Source organism: Chenopodium album, chromosome 27 (genome assembly GCF_948465745.1).
Source record: "Chenopodium album chromosome 27, dcCheAlbu1.1, whole genome shotgun sequence".
NCBI lineage: Eukaryota > Viridiplantae > Streptophyta > Magnoliopsida > Caryophyllales > Amaranthaceae > Chenopodium > Chenopodium album.
In genome coordinates, this window is record NC_137860.1 from 25821360 (window position 1) to 25837014 (window position 15655).

Sequence of the window (15655 nt, forward strand, 5' to 3'; positions counted from 1 at the left end):
GGGGGTGGTGATGGACTGTTTTCCGGGAATGGGGGTGGTGGCTGGGTTTGGTAGTTTTTTTTTTTTTGTTTTTTTAATTTTTGTTTTTATTTATTTTTTCATTTTTTTTGGACCTATCACGTGTTGACACGTGTCTAGGTAACCTGCTACATCAAGTTGGATGACCTGTTGGGTGCAATAGAAATTAATACCCCTAAAGTTGGGAGTGATAGATAATAAACGAAAGTTGGGATTAATTTCGACGGATGAGGCAAAGTTCATATTAATGGGAGCAATTTTTCCTAGTTAATACTCCCTCCGTCCCAAAAAGAACGACCCATCTGGGTTGATTACGTGGGTATTAAAGAAGTTAAGTAAAAAGAAGTAAAAGTATATTGAAAAGATAAATTTACATGGGGTTTGTAAAAAAAAATAGAGAGAGAGTAATAAAATAACATGAAAAATCAAATTTTTATATGGGGAAACTAATTTTGCACAAATATTGTTGTAAATTGGTGGGTGTGGTCATTCTTTTTGGGACAAAATTTTGGCTAAATGAGTGTTCTTTTTGGGACGGAGGGAGTATCAAATAAGAAAAAATATTAAATATTTACCCTCATCCCTAATACTCCGTAGTTTGGTGAGACCGAAGGACACAAGTATTTCATGCTGGCACTGCTATAAACTGTCCCAATTGTTGGGCACTGCCACTACCACTAACACTAACACTGGAAGCTTGCGATGCTTCACTTTCGCTAAATTACTCTTTAATGGCGCCTCTTCCTCCCCCACACTCTACTTGCCTTCCTCTACCAGCATATTCAGGTAATTTCAACCATTTTTTTTATTTTATTTCTCCCCTTTATTTTTATTGATTTTTAGTCTGAATTTTGCTATTTCTCTGTTTTTAGATTATTTTGTAATTGTAAATTATCTGCGTTATTTTGCTTCTTTATATAATTTTTCTAGGTTTTTTGCATTTTTTTTTTCTGATAATTGAGGAATTATCTGCTTTGATTATAGTATGTTTGTCAATTATCTGCATTTTTATGTGTTCTTATGCACGGAGTTTTGGGTAATTTTCCCGTTGATTTTGGGGTTTTGTGGGATTTGGGATACTACATGCTTAGTTCTTGAAGTTTCTCACTAAAATGTAGCATATGATCTGTACACAAACACGGAATTCCGAATGATTGACTCAATAGCTTGGTAAAAGTTGCTGCATCTCATGCCCTAATAACTAGACTCGATCCCAAGATCTCCTTAAATCGGGAGGGAAGCTTTAAACACTTGAGATATCCCAGGATCCCTCCCTCTCAGGTGTATCATTTTATTATCAATCAATCAATCAATCAATCAATCAAAGCCTTAATCCCAAAAGTGGGGATTGACTCAATCAATCAATCAATCAATCAATCAATCAATCATTTTATTATCACTAGACTAAATGTTAAAACCATAGCAATGATCATCCGTTCCGGGTTTGATGAGAAAATATTTAGATGTATGTAAGCATTACGCCAATGATTACTAGGATGGTAGTATCTAATTTTTTTTTTTTGACGAATTTATTTTGGGATTTTTAGTTGTTGTTGTTGTTTTTTTTTTTTTTTTTTTTTTTTTGAAATGGGATCCTCTCGAACTCTAATGAAGGATAGGAAATGGAGGGAACTAAAAGTGAGTTATTTATTTCATTAGTAATTCATCTTTCAAAAAAAAAAAAAATTCATTAGTAATTCAACCTTTAATAAGCTTGCCCATGCATTACTTGACTTAGTTTGACTTTTGCAATATCCATACAGTCTCCTTCAACCATCTTTTGTGATTTATGCGTTAGGGAAAACAGAATCATGTAGATTCTAGTTAGAATTGTCTCAATTAATACTTTATAATGCGTAGTATATTAATTATTATTACTTATTGAGAATTATAAATATTGATGGTTAAAGTTATGCACAGACAATTGTGTTAAATGAAATAGGTAAGGAAAAAAGAATGAAGGATTTATTTTAGAGGGTGGATTTGGAAATTTAGAGGCAAATGCCAAAATGTAGGTTGTTGAAGGTGGGATATATATTTTTCCTTGTTTGAATATGAAATTTGGAAGGGAAAGCAGTAGAAATGGAAGAATTTCTTTTCCATTTCCAATGTTGGAAAGTTTTGATGCAAGCTCACTTCTTCACTCCCTTTCTTTCTTTCCCCTTCCTCCTTCTTCCCTTACTTCCTTTACCCTCTATTATTATCAAACAACGAGTTGGTGTTTTTGCCAAGTTAAAAAAAAAAAAAAAAAAACAATTAAATACTATAATTTATTTCTCTTTATTAAGGAGTATCTTTAGGAATCGATAATATTTTTTTCTCAATAATTACTATGTAAATAAGGTTAGGAATTTGAACCATCAATTTTTATCTTTCTATGCCTCCCAAATACTTGACTTTGATCTATTTAATGTTGTTTTAGAAGTCACCATATCATGTATGCATATTTGGTACTTTGCCTTTCAGATTTGGCCCTGTTTCTTCCATGCTGATAGATATTTTCTCTGAGGTCATATTTTATGTCTCTTCAACCTTATGCTCTAGGGACTTGAACTTTTCCTGTACTAGTTTTCACTTCCCCTTTCTTGCTTGGGTGAAAGTCACTCTATGAAGAACTTTACAAACCTTCTAAATTTGTTATTCTTAAGCTGTCCCCTCTGTTCCCCTTCTAATTCATGATGGAACCACCAAATATAACATAATATCTATGTTGCTTCGACTAGTGTTCTAATGTTTAATATGGGTACGTGTCCAAGTGTCCAACTTAACTATGGTGTGATTAATTTTCTTGATATTGGCCCAAAATGAAGAGTTGGAATGTCCTACTCATGTTTGAGTCAAGTATTTAAGGTAATATGAAGAGTCCAAGTAACCTAGGAAAAACTTATGATGTGTTGCGATCATGAGTTTGTTCGCGATCATGAGTGTCTTCATAAAGATTTTGATTCCAAAACCTCAAACATGTCGTCAACACCCTCCTATCCAAGGTCTTTTTGCCACCTTATTTCATTTTCTCTCTTTTTTCTGTTGATAAACCATTCTATATTGATTTTAGCACTGTGCATAGCATAACATTTGCTAATACTTGCTAGCTTATTCTCTTCTACTTGTAGGGAATGGTCAAGTTCATGACACCTTCACATTACCAGTTCCGATTCATATTGTCACCCATCCATCTCAACTTCCCAAGGAACTTTTGCAACCGTCTCCTGATAGGCAGTTGGTTATTGGATTCGATTGTGAAGGTGTAAATCTCTCACGTCATGGAGCTCTTTGCATTATACAGGTTCTCTTGTCATTCATTTTTCAAATTTCAAACTATATGACAATGCAGGCTATAGCTTTATCAAGTTCCCTGAAAAACTTTTTTGTGATATAGAATCTGTATCTATATGGACTGTACATAAATTCTAGAAATATTCTACTCCAACACGATTCAGGGTTGCCATTCTTGCTAATTGCATTAACTTACTGAGGGAGTATTCACTGGATAAATCTTGCAATAATTGAATCATACTGTGTTGATGATCCTTGTGGGATATTTTATTTGCCTGCATCAAGGTGGGGTTCGGGTATAAGTTTCATATGATAACTTTACTACATCATGAACTAGAACATGGTACAGATGTTTATTCAACCAAACTGGAGTTTTTTTTTTATTTTTTTTTATTTTATTATTTTTTTTTTTTTATGGCTGTTACAGTGATTGTATAGCTTTATTTGGTATATATGATTACAAAATTATTGCTTCCATGGTATTTGGCTTGCTGTGCGAGCTAATGTCCAGAAATAATTAATTAAATACTATCAATTTTTACCTTCCAGATTGCCACATCAGACGCCATATATATTGTGGATGTTACCGTTGGAGGCAAGGAGCTAATAAATGCTTGTAAACCAGCTATTGAGTCTGCCTATGTCACCAAAGTTATTCATGATTGCAAACGAGACAGTGAGGTCCCAAAACTTGATTTACAGATTTTATGTCTTGTTACTGCAAGTCATTATGTCTCTCAGCTTACTAACTTTTATCCTTGCCTTGCAGGCATTATATCATCAGTTTGGCATCAAGCTTTACAATGTAGTGGATACACAGGTCAGTGTCACGTTATACTTCTCACTAACCCTTTTAAGGCCTTTTCTTTTTTTAATTATGTGAATAAGTTACTTGGATATCTAAGTCTATAGTTGGTTAATCGGTTAATCCATAGCCTTTCATTGCATGCATGGTTATAATTACCCTTATTAATTTTGATTTTAAGGTCTTTGATTAGCTTGTTCAGATCCAAGTTTAGGTACCTTGTTCAACATTTAAAAATAAAAAAAAAATTTAAAAAAAAAAAATTCTTGTTTCATAGCAGACAACTGGAAATTAAATGCCTCTCTTTGTCTTAGCCTTACCTGTCAAAAAGGATTTAGAAGAGTAGAGGGTTGGAGTGTCAACTGTCTTCTTGTTTTTTGTTTCTTTATGTTTATCATCTGTCTATCTACCTACATTAGCATAATCAAATTTGGGTTTCAGTTAAACAATGCATGTTGGATTTTATTGTCAATGAAGATCTTGTTGCTTTGAGCTGATCAACTTGTAATCTGAGCTGTTTATGGTGTATTGATTAGTAGACTATTGTTCTTTGGTACATCTGATTCTACTGTGCACAGATTGCATATGCCCTTGTTCAAGAACAAGAAGGTTTGGCTCAACCGTCAGATGATTGCATTTCCTTCATTGGCCTGCTTGCTGATCATCGCTTTTGTGGTAAGGCTAAGAAATGTAAAACTTGATTCTTGCTTTAGATTATTTCAAATGCCACTCTCTTCTTTAATATTAAGGCCCTGTTCTTTCGGAGTAATTTTTCAAAATTTTAGCTCTATTCTGCTCTTTTAAGTCCAGTTTAGTTCCTCAAAAAAAAGAAATCCAGTTTTGTTCATCTCTATTAAGTTCAGTTCATTTCAGTTTAGCTCAGCTAAACTCCATTCAGTTCATCATTATTAATATTTTCATTTCAGATCAACTCCATTAAGTTTAGTTTAGTACAGTTCAGTTCAGCTCCATTCACTCCAAAAGAATAGGACTTAAGTCGATTCTGTTGTAAAATGATATAGGTGAGATACTTAATGCTAGCAATTAACCTGGAAATTTTACAATTCCAATCAGTTATTTCAAAGGACCTTCTCTCATAATGGACGACAAAGAGATGGAATACAAGTCAAACAAAGATGGAAACAGAGTGCCAGCAGTCATGTTTATCATAGGCTCTGTGTCATACTGCATAACCTCTATGATGCTGTATTGCTGTTCATCTCATGTTAAATTTGTTGCCTGTCCAAGGTCTTACGCATTCATCCAAATTTATTGCCTCAATTGCACTTGCACATGGTGCAAACAAGGAAAAGTGTTTTATAGTTGATGACAAATCTACAGCAATATGATTTCATATTGGGATAGCATACTATTGCTTTTGGATGTTCAGTTTCTGTAAAACATTGATTGAGGGGTTCTGACATCACCAGCTAGAGTTGGACTATTTTCTGATCTTTCTGTTTAATTTACATGAAAAAAGAGAACTTTTAGGAGTAAAAATGAGAGGAATTAGGAACATATTCTAAGGACCACCTAAGGAACCTATGTAAGTATTTGACCTGTGTTGGACTGACTGCCAAGTTTAAGATGTAGTCAAGGTTGCATATATGCTGCTTGGCAATTGAAATTAATGCAAGTAGAAATTTATAAGCCTGAATAATACTCAAAGCCTAGAAATAAAGCATGCCAAAGGGATTTAAAAGTGATGAGGTTGCATTTTCATATATGCTGCTTGGCATTTGGAATTAATGCAATTAGGAATTTATAAGCCTGAATAGTACTCAAAGCCTAGAAATAAAGCATGCCAAAGGGCAACAACAACAACAACCACCACCACCACCAAAATGATTTGGGGTCGGCTAACATGAATCATCATAAGGAACTGTCCTATACCATCCTTATATAGAACAGGAATGGCATCCTATTAAAAAAAAATTTAGTGAAGGCACCTTGCAATGAAGGTATTAAGCTATCTAATTTCTATACTTATTACTTCAAACACAACAGGTATGGTGAGGTGTTTGGATTAAATTGCTATCTAATGCAGTCAAAGTTTTCAACTTCAATTCAGTTTATTTGGCAGTTCTAAGTAGAAAAGCTCAAAAGCATACCATTTTGAGATTTGACATCCAATATAGTGCAAGTAAACTTTTAGTCACACTAGTTGCTTCCCTTCTGGATTCAGTTATATTTGTTCCTTTTCCTTTTAAGTTTTAACTTGTTCTGGTAAGTCTATATTTAATCTCTGCAGAATATAATGCTGAATATGTTCCCTTTACCATTTCTTTTGTGCCTAGCAAGACAATATTATGAAAGGTTGATCGGATTATGTGTCAGTTTTGTTTATTTGTGCTTGATCTTTGTACTTAATCACAGGAATATCTTATCTGGAAAAGAAAGAAATACGCACCCTCCTAATACAGGTCAGTATTAGGTAGGAGTTAGTTTTATACTGCTGTTGTTTGTGTGGAAGGGATATCATTACTTACTCTATGTTTTGATAATGTTAGTGAGAGAAAAGAGAGGTGAAGAAAAAATAGGTAAGAGAATGGGAGGTGAGGGAAGGGAAAGAGTGACCTTCCATTTTCCTTCCAAATCCCTCCAACAATGGAGGGATTTAGTTTATTATAAGGGGAAAGAAAATGGATCCCTCCATTTCCTTTCCCTTCCCTTGCTTGAAATAAGGTAAATGTATCCCTCACATTTTCTTCCTTTCCTTTCCCTTGTATCATCCTATCCAAACACGGTGTTAATGTTTTTAGATGTCACGAGCTCATGACAAGAAGAATTTTGCTTTCCTGAACATTCTGGTGTCTAGAGTGGGGGTTAATAGTTAAAATTATATTAAGAGTGATATTTGACAAAATGGAAGCTCTGAAATAATTATGTCATGAACAGAGTTGACTAAAAGTTAAAATGAATTGAAATAACTAAATTCCTGTCATTGTCCATTGTGAAGTTCTTGTGATGTATTGGAGACTATAGCAGCTATGAAGCTCATGTTTTGTGCATTTTAGCATGCCAGCTTCTGGGTTGTAATTCTTGTGAATCGCCTTGTTATATATCATAGCTGTTTATGTGAATGAGCTTCATAGAAAACTGAGATGTTCTGGACTGGCTTGTTCAGGATCCCATGTACTGGACCTACAGACCCTTTACAGAACAGATGATTAATTCTGCTGTAGATGATGTTCGCTTCCTTCTCTATGTTTACCATATGATAATGGAGCAACTGAATGAACAATCCCTGTGGAAACTTGCAGTTCGGGGTGCATTACACTGTCGCTGTTTCTGCATTGTCAACAATAGATATGCAGATTGGCCATCTATCCCTTCTGTTGCAGGTTTTCTCTTGACTCATACTATTGACTGACTTAGTGATCTATTAACTGTTTAAATGTCATATCATCAATTTGGACAATTTTCAAAAACTTGATTTGAATATCTGTCCACCATTTTTGGGATCAAGATATATGCTACTAGTACACCTGTACACCACAATTATGGCTTCTAACTGAAGTATGGATCAATATATTTGTGAACAACTCATAATATAAGATCATTCAAATTTCATTCATGTAGTAAATGAATGGCCTGAGCATGATTTTAAAGACTCTTCCTTTGTCCTGCAGACTAGCCGAGCTTGAATGCAATATTATGTTTGGGTCATCTGATAGGCGGTCGTACACCTATCAAAAATAATACCTAACTAAACCTCCTAATTATGTAGTAGGGTAAGTCAGGGTCGATCCCACAGAGAAGGTAGTATCAATATTGGTTCCTATGAATTAAAACTAGTCGAGTCAATCAAAATAGGGTTGAAAATATTAAACTACTAAAGCAAGAAAATCAAATAATAAAAACATCTAGAATTAAGTATCACCACTAGCATAATCAATACAAGATAAATTCTTACCCCAATCAATTAATTATACGTTCACAAGGAAAGGTACGCCCTATAAAATACCAAAGATCTCTCCCGAGTTGTCAATGGCTTCCCTAATTAACAATCAAACCTACTTCCGTGGAATCATGTAAATTAAAGACATTAAGTTCGGCACCCTAACTTCCTAATAATCCGTTCTACCTACTTCTGTGGAGAATTTCATACCCTTAATTGATTTATTCAAATCCGTCAAAACCCAACTCCCGTTGCAATCAAGACAATGGAATAATAACAATACCTATTATCCCTAATCTAGTATTGGCATAAGCACAATCAATTAAGCATGAACAATATAAACAATTAATTGAGAATTTAAAAGAACAAATCAAGTATCAATCATGGCTAGGGTTCAACCTAACCCTAGAAAATAAGACTAGAAATACATAATAAAAGAAAAGTGAAAATAAGCAAAGAAGAAAATCATTAAAGAACAACCACTAGTTGCTGCTCCTAGTTTTGCATCATGTGGCCACCCCCTCCTTATCCCTAATAACAAGCTATATATAAGCAATGAGCCAAAGATAATATTAGAGTAGTTGAATACAATTAAAACTCCCGAGAAATCAAGCCCATACAAGCCCAATTTCGTGTACAAAGTACCAATCACGAGCAGGCCACAACCTGGTTGTGGCGCACCTCTTCTGGCCACAGGCGGGATGTGGAATGGGCTGCCACACCACTCTTCTTCTCCTTTTTTATAATGTGCTTCCGCGGGTAGGCTGTGGAGAAAGGCATATGCCACACCTCGGTTGTGGAGTAGTTTGTCCTTGTGTAATTTCCTTTTCTTTGTCATATTAAAACATCTCCAATACATAGCTCAACTCACACAATAGCTTATTCCTACAAAACAAAGAAAAAGATCCCGAGGAGAGCAATAACGAAATATATATAAATTAACGCTTAAATAATTAAATGTAGAAAGAATTCACGACAAATATCATATAAATATGGCATATAAAAGGTGTATTTTATCGTGTTATCATCATCTATATCACTATATGTAATTTACATGTAATTACGTACATTTTTTAATGCTGGTGTCTATTGTCTAATCACTCAAATTGGTGTATTCCATTTATTACATAAACTTATTGAGGCATGACTATAATCGTTATTCTTCTCTATGTTGTCAATGTTTTGTATTGGATATCTCTTGACTATACTCTATCCAATGTCTCATCTTCAATCAGCAGTCAAATCCATCACATAACAAGCCCCTTAAGCCTGGACCACCACAGTCAAAGCATGAAAATAGGATGGCAACTATACTTGTCTTAGAGTACATGCAGCAGAGACATTAGTTAATCCACAACCTACTTGAGGCTTAACAGCAGCTATTTGGAAAAATAGTGCTGGATTTCTTAAGCTTCCTGAGAATAACAAAGTGAAGTCTTAGGAAATGAGTTGAATGTCAAATGGGACCTTAACACTATGTTTGGATAACAATAGTGAATGGAAAAAGAGGGGAAGGAAAAAGAGGGAAGGGAAAGGGAGGTGAGGGGAGGGAGAAGGAGACCTTCCATTTTCCTTCCAAGTCTCTCCAACAATAGAGGGATTTGATTTATTAAAAGTGGAAGTAAAATGGATCCCTCCAATTCTCTCCCCTTCCCTCCTTACATTAGATATCCAAACAAGGGAGGATGCATCCCTCCATTTCTCTTCTCTTCTTTTCCCTCCATTTCTCTCTATCCAAACATAGCGTAAGTCATTGTTTAATTAAAGTGTATGGGGCTACTCTTGGTAAAATTTTAATGAGCTTCAAATTCTAAGAAATCTAGAATGACAAATTCAGTCTCACTTTGGTTCCATTTCTTGTCAGGTGACTTTTTTCCAAGTGGAAAAGTTCCTGAGCAGGAGATACTATCTGTGATTGATGTTCCATCCGGGAAAATGGGATGCATTATTGGAAAAAAGGGAGCTACAATCCAGTTCATAAAAGAATCGTGCAAGTATAATCCTTCTCTTTTATGAATTCCATGCTTTCACTTACATCTTTCTTTTCTTTTCTTTTTTGTCTCTCTTTATTTTTTTTCTTTCTAAACGCACCTTCATGTATTGCTTGCAGTGCTGAAATTTTCATTGGAGGTGAAAGAGGTCCTTCTGACAAAGTAAGCTTCAGAATTAATCTACTCTCATGTTCTACATTTTTAATTTATGCCTGCAAGTATATGTGAAATTCTTTTGTGTGTGCTCACAACAAACTACTAGTCTAAGACTTATAATAGAACTATCATAGATTGACAAATTACAAAATTTCCACTTTGTTCTTTTGCTTAAAGTTGAAATACTCAAATAGTCAAATACCTTTTTGAGCCATTTGTAATTATTTTGCAATGTAAGAGTTTGAATTACACATGACTATAGACCTATAGTGGTTAGTGAATCTTTGTGATTGTTTGGAGTGTTTAAGTGCCTTATCTGATTCATGGCAATTATGGTTGTCACAACATAAACATTTTTATGCTTATACCATGTTCCATAGTTTTTTCTTTTTTAAAAAAAAAAAATTTAATGTAAAGGGAAGCCAGGTAGCTTTCTCATGGTAAGGTTATGTGGTCTCAGAACTTCTATCAAGCTCTTAACTTGATTGAATACTCTCGTATGTGTCCCTCCTTAGTGAACCACCCCCCCCCCCCCCAAATTTAGTTACAATTCTTGTGCAAATGCTCATTTTCTACGAAGGCTCTGTGTGGTTGAATGTACCCTTTTCAGGGAAAAACACAATTGTAGATTAGTTTTTCTGTATTTCCTTGTAAGAAAGTTAAAGATAAAAGTTAGTTTGGAACTGGTGGGCAGAGAATACTGGATGAGAAAAGAGGAATAGGAGGGTGAGGAATTAGGGAGAAAAATGTGGCATTTCTTAATTTAAAAATTAGTAATTAATTTTTAAGTTCTTAGAAAAACTATCCTCCACCCTTGGTAAAATTTTTTTTCATATCCTTTATAAACCTTACCAGTTACAACATAGGATATCAGAACACTACTTTTCTTGGAAAATGTTTTACTCCTACCCAAATGCTGTCTAAGAGAAAAGGTTGCACCTAACATTCACCTCAGCAGGTTAAATGGATAATGAGCCACAAATGTGTATATTGTCAGCAGTGCAAGCTTTAGGGTTCCAGGTTCCTAGAATATGATGTACATCTCATTGTGTATTTGAAGATTAGTCCGTATACCTCTTGAATAACTGTGTATTGATGCTGTTGATTTGTGCTATAGTTGGGACTAGACTAGTCTTAATTTGGCCTGTTAAATTTAGTTGAGGAACAATGTACTGGCATATGTATCACAATAATGTGAAGCTCTAGCCTAATTTATAACTAAATGTATAATGCTGACCTCTCTGGTATGTGAGGCTAAGGCGCTAAGCTGAGCAACTTATGGTCTCACTTGTAAGTATGACAATGTTGGGAATGCCCGATGCAGATGAGGCTCTGTCTACTACTATACCCCCTCTTCCCTCGCCATGACCTTTGTGCTAGAGTTTTTTGTTGTTTGTATGATATCAAGGTGGTTTTTGACCCCTTGTACCTCTGCATAAAATTATTCTGAAGTTTAAATGAAATAGAGTATACCAAAAGAAGAAACAATTTAACTTCTGGAATGCTGCCTGAAGAAAATCTAGGGAACTGATGGTTTATACCGGAATGGCCTGATCAAAGTTGGTGGAGTTGAACTATAAGAGGGCTAAGGTGTATTCTGACCTAAAAGTATCAACACAGTGCAGGTCATGGCACATCAATAAGCTCCTAACATATATGGCCCAACCGCCCAATATGAGTCAATAGGAATGGACTATAAGTGATGTAAGACCCACCTTAACACCAAAGCTTTGACTTTTCAATTGGGAATGTAGCTGCACACTATATGCATATCTCGTCTCATATTTTTCTAGTGTTGGACACTTCTTATTAATTTAGAGGTGAAAACTTCAAGATCTCTGTATGATGAGAAATAAGTCAAATAACTTGTTATTGTTCCTGTAATTTGCGTTAGTTTGGACATATAAGACGGAGACCCGAGGGTGCACTTATACGAAGAGTGGAAGAATGGGACCATGGAGGGGTTAAACAAGGGAGAGGGAGACCAAAAATGACTTGGCTGGAAGGAGTTAGGAAGGATTTGAAGCATGTGGATTTGCATGAGGATGAGGCGTTGGATCATAAGGGATGGAGGAGGAAGATTTTTGTTGATGACTACATGGAATAATCACTTTTGGTCATGTAGACCCCACTTATGGGATTTAGGCTTTGGTTGATTGATCTCCGTATTCTGAGAAATAAGTCATATAACTTGTCATCGCTCCTCTAATTTCCCAATCCTGATTGTATTCTTTTTTGTCCTTTCTAATGATGCTCCAACTTGAATACAAATGTCGGGCTTGGAATGTGTCCGAGAGTCTGACATGGAAAATTTATATTTGAAGATGCAGAAACTCTGTATGAGTGTAAACTTATGGTTGGGACTCATAATACGTGTACTAGGTTACTCTCCTTTATTCAGAATATGTGTGAAGCGTTATGTTTGTTGTTATTTTGCTCATATATGTCGTCCCAAGTTGATAGCATAGTTAGCTTTCTATGTAAACCTTGCACTTTGGCTAGAATGTAAGAGCTCATGTATCCATACGACTTCTTGGAGTGGATACTTGAGCTTAATATAATTGTTGTGAAATGTTGTGGCCTTTGGGAGTCAATGTTATACGAAAACATGAAATAATTGTTTTGGTATTAATCTGATCTCAAATATATTTATGCAGGTCTTCATCATAGGACCAACGAGACAAGTACGGAAGGCAGAAGCCATGCTAAGAGGTAGGATGTGTGGCTAACCAGTTTTCAAGCTGGTGCATTCACTAATATCACAGTATCTCTTTCACTAACTTGCAAATCCTCCTAATTGATGCTTTACATAGGCTGTAGCACATGACTGATCCATGATTATGAAAAAATGTAAGAAAGAAATGAATGATGATTATTATGAAAAAGAATTCCAAAACACTAGGAGTATTAATGAACGACGGTAAATTGTGATATTTAGGTTTAGATCCTAACATTTACATCCTGAAGTTATTGCAAGTATTCTGAAACTTGTAAACATAAAAATTGAAGAGAAGAGTTATAAATCAACTTGCATCAGTGAGCCATGATTAGCCAGCATAGAGCTGGAAATCATTGGCTCATTTCTTATCCTATTGCATTGCAATGTGGATGACATTTATTCATGACAATTTAAGAGGTTTGTTTTGGATTTAAAGCATAGACTGCTAGAAATTATTGATATAAAACCATATGATTTGCCAAACCATATGATTTGCCGCCTGTTATTTCACCAGTGTATGTGGTGTGGAAACGAATACTTGCGACTTCAGCTTCGTTCATTTCCCCTAAACTTATTAACCCTTTGATGAACTTCACATTGAAAAGAGCAAGGTGCACAGTTAAATAAAACGACAATATTTGTAATCCAAATTATTGAGATTGGTTTGTATATATTGTGACATGATTGGCCGAGCGGTCGGCCATTTAATTAAACATAACAAGATTGTGTTTTGTATTGTCTTGGACATCAGGTTAGTGTTGTTTTCGTTCTTGTCATATGATGGTGTGTTGAGCTTAGATGCACCATACACGTAAGGATGTGGTTACAAGATTGTAAATAAGTGTTGTTTTCGTTCTTGTCACAATATGGTTTTTTGGTGAGCTTGGAAACAACACTCAAAGGTTGGACCATCAAAGGGCAGATCTACTTACCAAAATAATTATGAGGTGTCTTGATCCGGCAAATTTTATATCCCAAGTTTCCCTAAATTTTTACTATAAAATTGTAAAGTTTTTTTTTTTTTTTTTTTTTTCTTCTTCTTCTTCTTTTGCAAATGTAGTAAATTAGATTAGATTTCAACTTTTGAATAACATGTCTCAAACGTTTACAATCTATAAACAGATTCATTATACAGAATACTTCATTCATTCCATTTTACTTGCATCAGTTTGACTTTTTACGTTTGTAAATCTATATCTTCAACCATTAATAAATTTGATTATGATTAAATATTATAAAAACTTGATATTATTAAAAAAAAAAATACACTGAGCTGAATATAACAAGATTTCACTTGACTATTTTTTTCTTACATATCAATTACAACTAAAGATGATCAATAGAAAACGTGCATAGTGAAATGTGTTAAACTATTGCAAGTAAAATTAAACAAAGAAATAATAGAGTGTAAAAGAGGAAGTAAGACTTCACGGATATAAGTAACAGTTGACTTTTACATTATTTTATACATTAACTTTGACTATATTTCCTGGCTAGAAAGCAAATTCACTGCTTAATACTTGTACTAATCTCATTTTTTTCAATATCAAAATTGCATATACTATGGTCAATTTTATGCATTGGTTGCCGCCTACTGGTTAAATTGTTACAAGTATTCAAAAACGGAGTGAATAAATAGTTGTCGGGATCTCACGGTTACAAAAATTGCATCCTAGATGGCATCTGCGGACCATGTCAGCAATGGTCGGCAGGAAGACCACACGGATACAGGTTGGAACTAGTAGTAGTGAGTACTTAAATTTGGTGGTGGGGAAGTAACGAATCAGTCTGCCAAGAGATAAACTGTAGGGATCCAATTCTCTTGTCTTGTGTGTAAAATTTTGATGGTGACAAGTACGTACCATTATTGTACATGGAACTTAACCAAAAACCTCGCATCCACTCACTCTACTACTCTTAGTTACATCACTTTCACCGGCTCTTCAATCTTCATTTACACCCTCCCATCCCGTTTCTTTATACCCCGTTTCTTGTAGCGTTGGGCCGCAACATCGCCTTTGCTGATTGTTCCTCTTTTGTCCTACTCGGAAAATTATTAGGATTGTGTATTTAATGTTTATATACGATAAGGTATATGTGGATAGGGAAGGTAACTGTGTAGCAGATTGGTTTGCTAATGACAAATCAAGGTGTTGCTTGAGATAATAGAGTTTATACACTACATACTTTGTATTTGTTGAATCCCAATTATAGCCCACTTATGAGTGTCCCACATTGGAGAAAGAGGAGAGGTGGTTCCAACCAAACTCTCCTCCTCCTTGTTCGGGTTGCCCAGACCCATTTCATATTGTCTCGAAATTTAACAGTATTAGTTCTCCCTTAGTCTATTTGTTTGTTTTAGTTTCTTGTATTTTGATTAGACAATAATAGCTATAACAATTTTCATTATATTCCTTTATACCTCTACTGAGTTTTAGTTCTAATACAAAGAAACAATCGATTTCCTAACCTAGGAATAAAACATTGAGCATTGCTTATAATCTCTATAGTTGACTTTTTATATTCACTTTTACAATGACGAAAGAACTAAGTGGTATGTTTGGTTAGACGTAAAATATATCAAACTTTTTACATCTGTATCAGGTCATGTTAGGTCGATATCATTAAAAAAAATTGTCGAAACCGAATTGTTGTAAAATGGATTAGCTTGATGAGGCTTTCAATCACTCCAACAATGTAATTGAATATGAAAGTGAAGCAACGTCAAAATCGTCCGCTGATAATATCAGTTTGAGAACGACAAAGAGCAATTAAATTGTAGTTGTGGA

General features: G+C 34.8%; 1 protein-coding gene across 5 annotated transcripts; it reads left to right on the forward strand.

Annotated features, from left to right (window-relative positions):
- The first annotated feature begins 549 nt into the window (after positions 1 to 549).
- LOC145620474 (uncharacterized) lies at positions 550 to 14062 on the forward strand. Of its 5 annotated transcripts, XM_081675156.1 has the most exons (11): positions 550 to 804; positions 3132 to 3304; positions 3844 to 3975; positions 4064 to 4114; positions 4678 to 4774; positions 6476 to 6522; positions 7227 to 7443; positions 9865 to 9994; positions 10111 to 10153; positions 12805 to 12859; positions 13618 to 14062. In XM_081675156.1, exons 1-11 carry the CDS (start codon positions 750 to 752, stop codon positions 13620 to 13622), a joined length of 1005 nt encoding a protein of 334 aa, XP_081531282.1. In that variant the 5' UTR covers positions 550 to 749; the 3' UTR covers positions 13623 to 14062. The 5 variants fall into 5 exon arrangements, with proteins under 5 accessions (XP_081531282.1, XP_081531281.1, XP_081531283.1 ...); XM_081675155.1 differs by lacking the exon at positions 13618 to 14062 and having other exon boundaries at positions 12805 to 13604; XM_081675157.1 differs by lacking the exon at positions 13618 to 14062 and having other exon boundaries at positions 3844 to 3970; positions 4700 to 4774; positions 12805 to 13604.
- Positions 14063 to 15655: the final 1593 nt, after the last annotated feature.

Excerpts from the sequence above, each read along its gene's own strand:
- LOC145620474 (XM_081675155.1), top strand. The coding sequence starts at position 750 with ATGGCGCCTCTTCCTCCCCCACACTCTACTTGCCTTCCTCTACCAGCA. Across the intron at positions 6,523-7,226 it reads TACGCACCCTCCTAATACAG|GATCCCATGTACTGGACCTA; the intron begins GTCAGTATTAGG and ends TGGCTTGTTCAG. Across the intron at positions 7,444-9,864 it reads ATCTATCCCTTCTGTTGCAG|GTGACTTTTTTCCAAGTGGA; the intron begins GTTTTCTCTTGA and ends ATTTCTTGTCAG.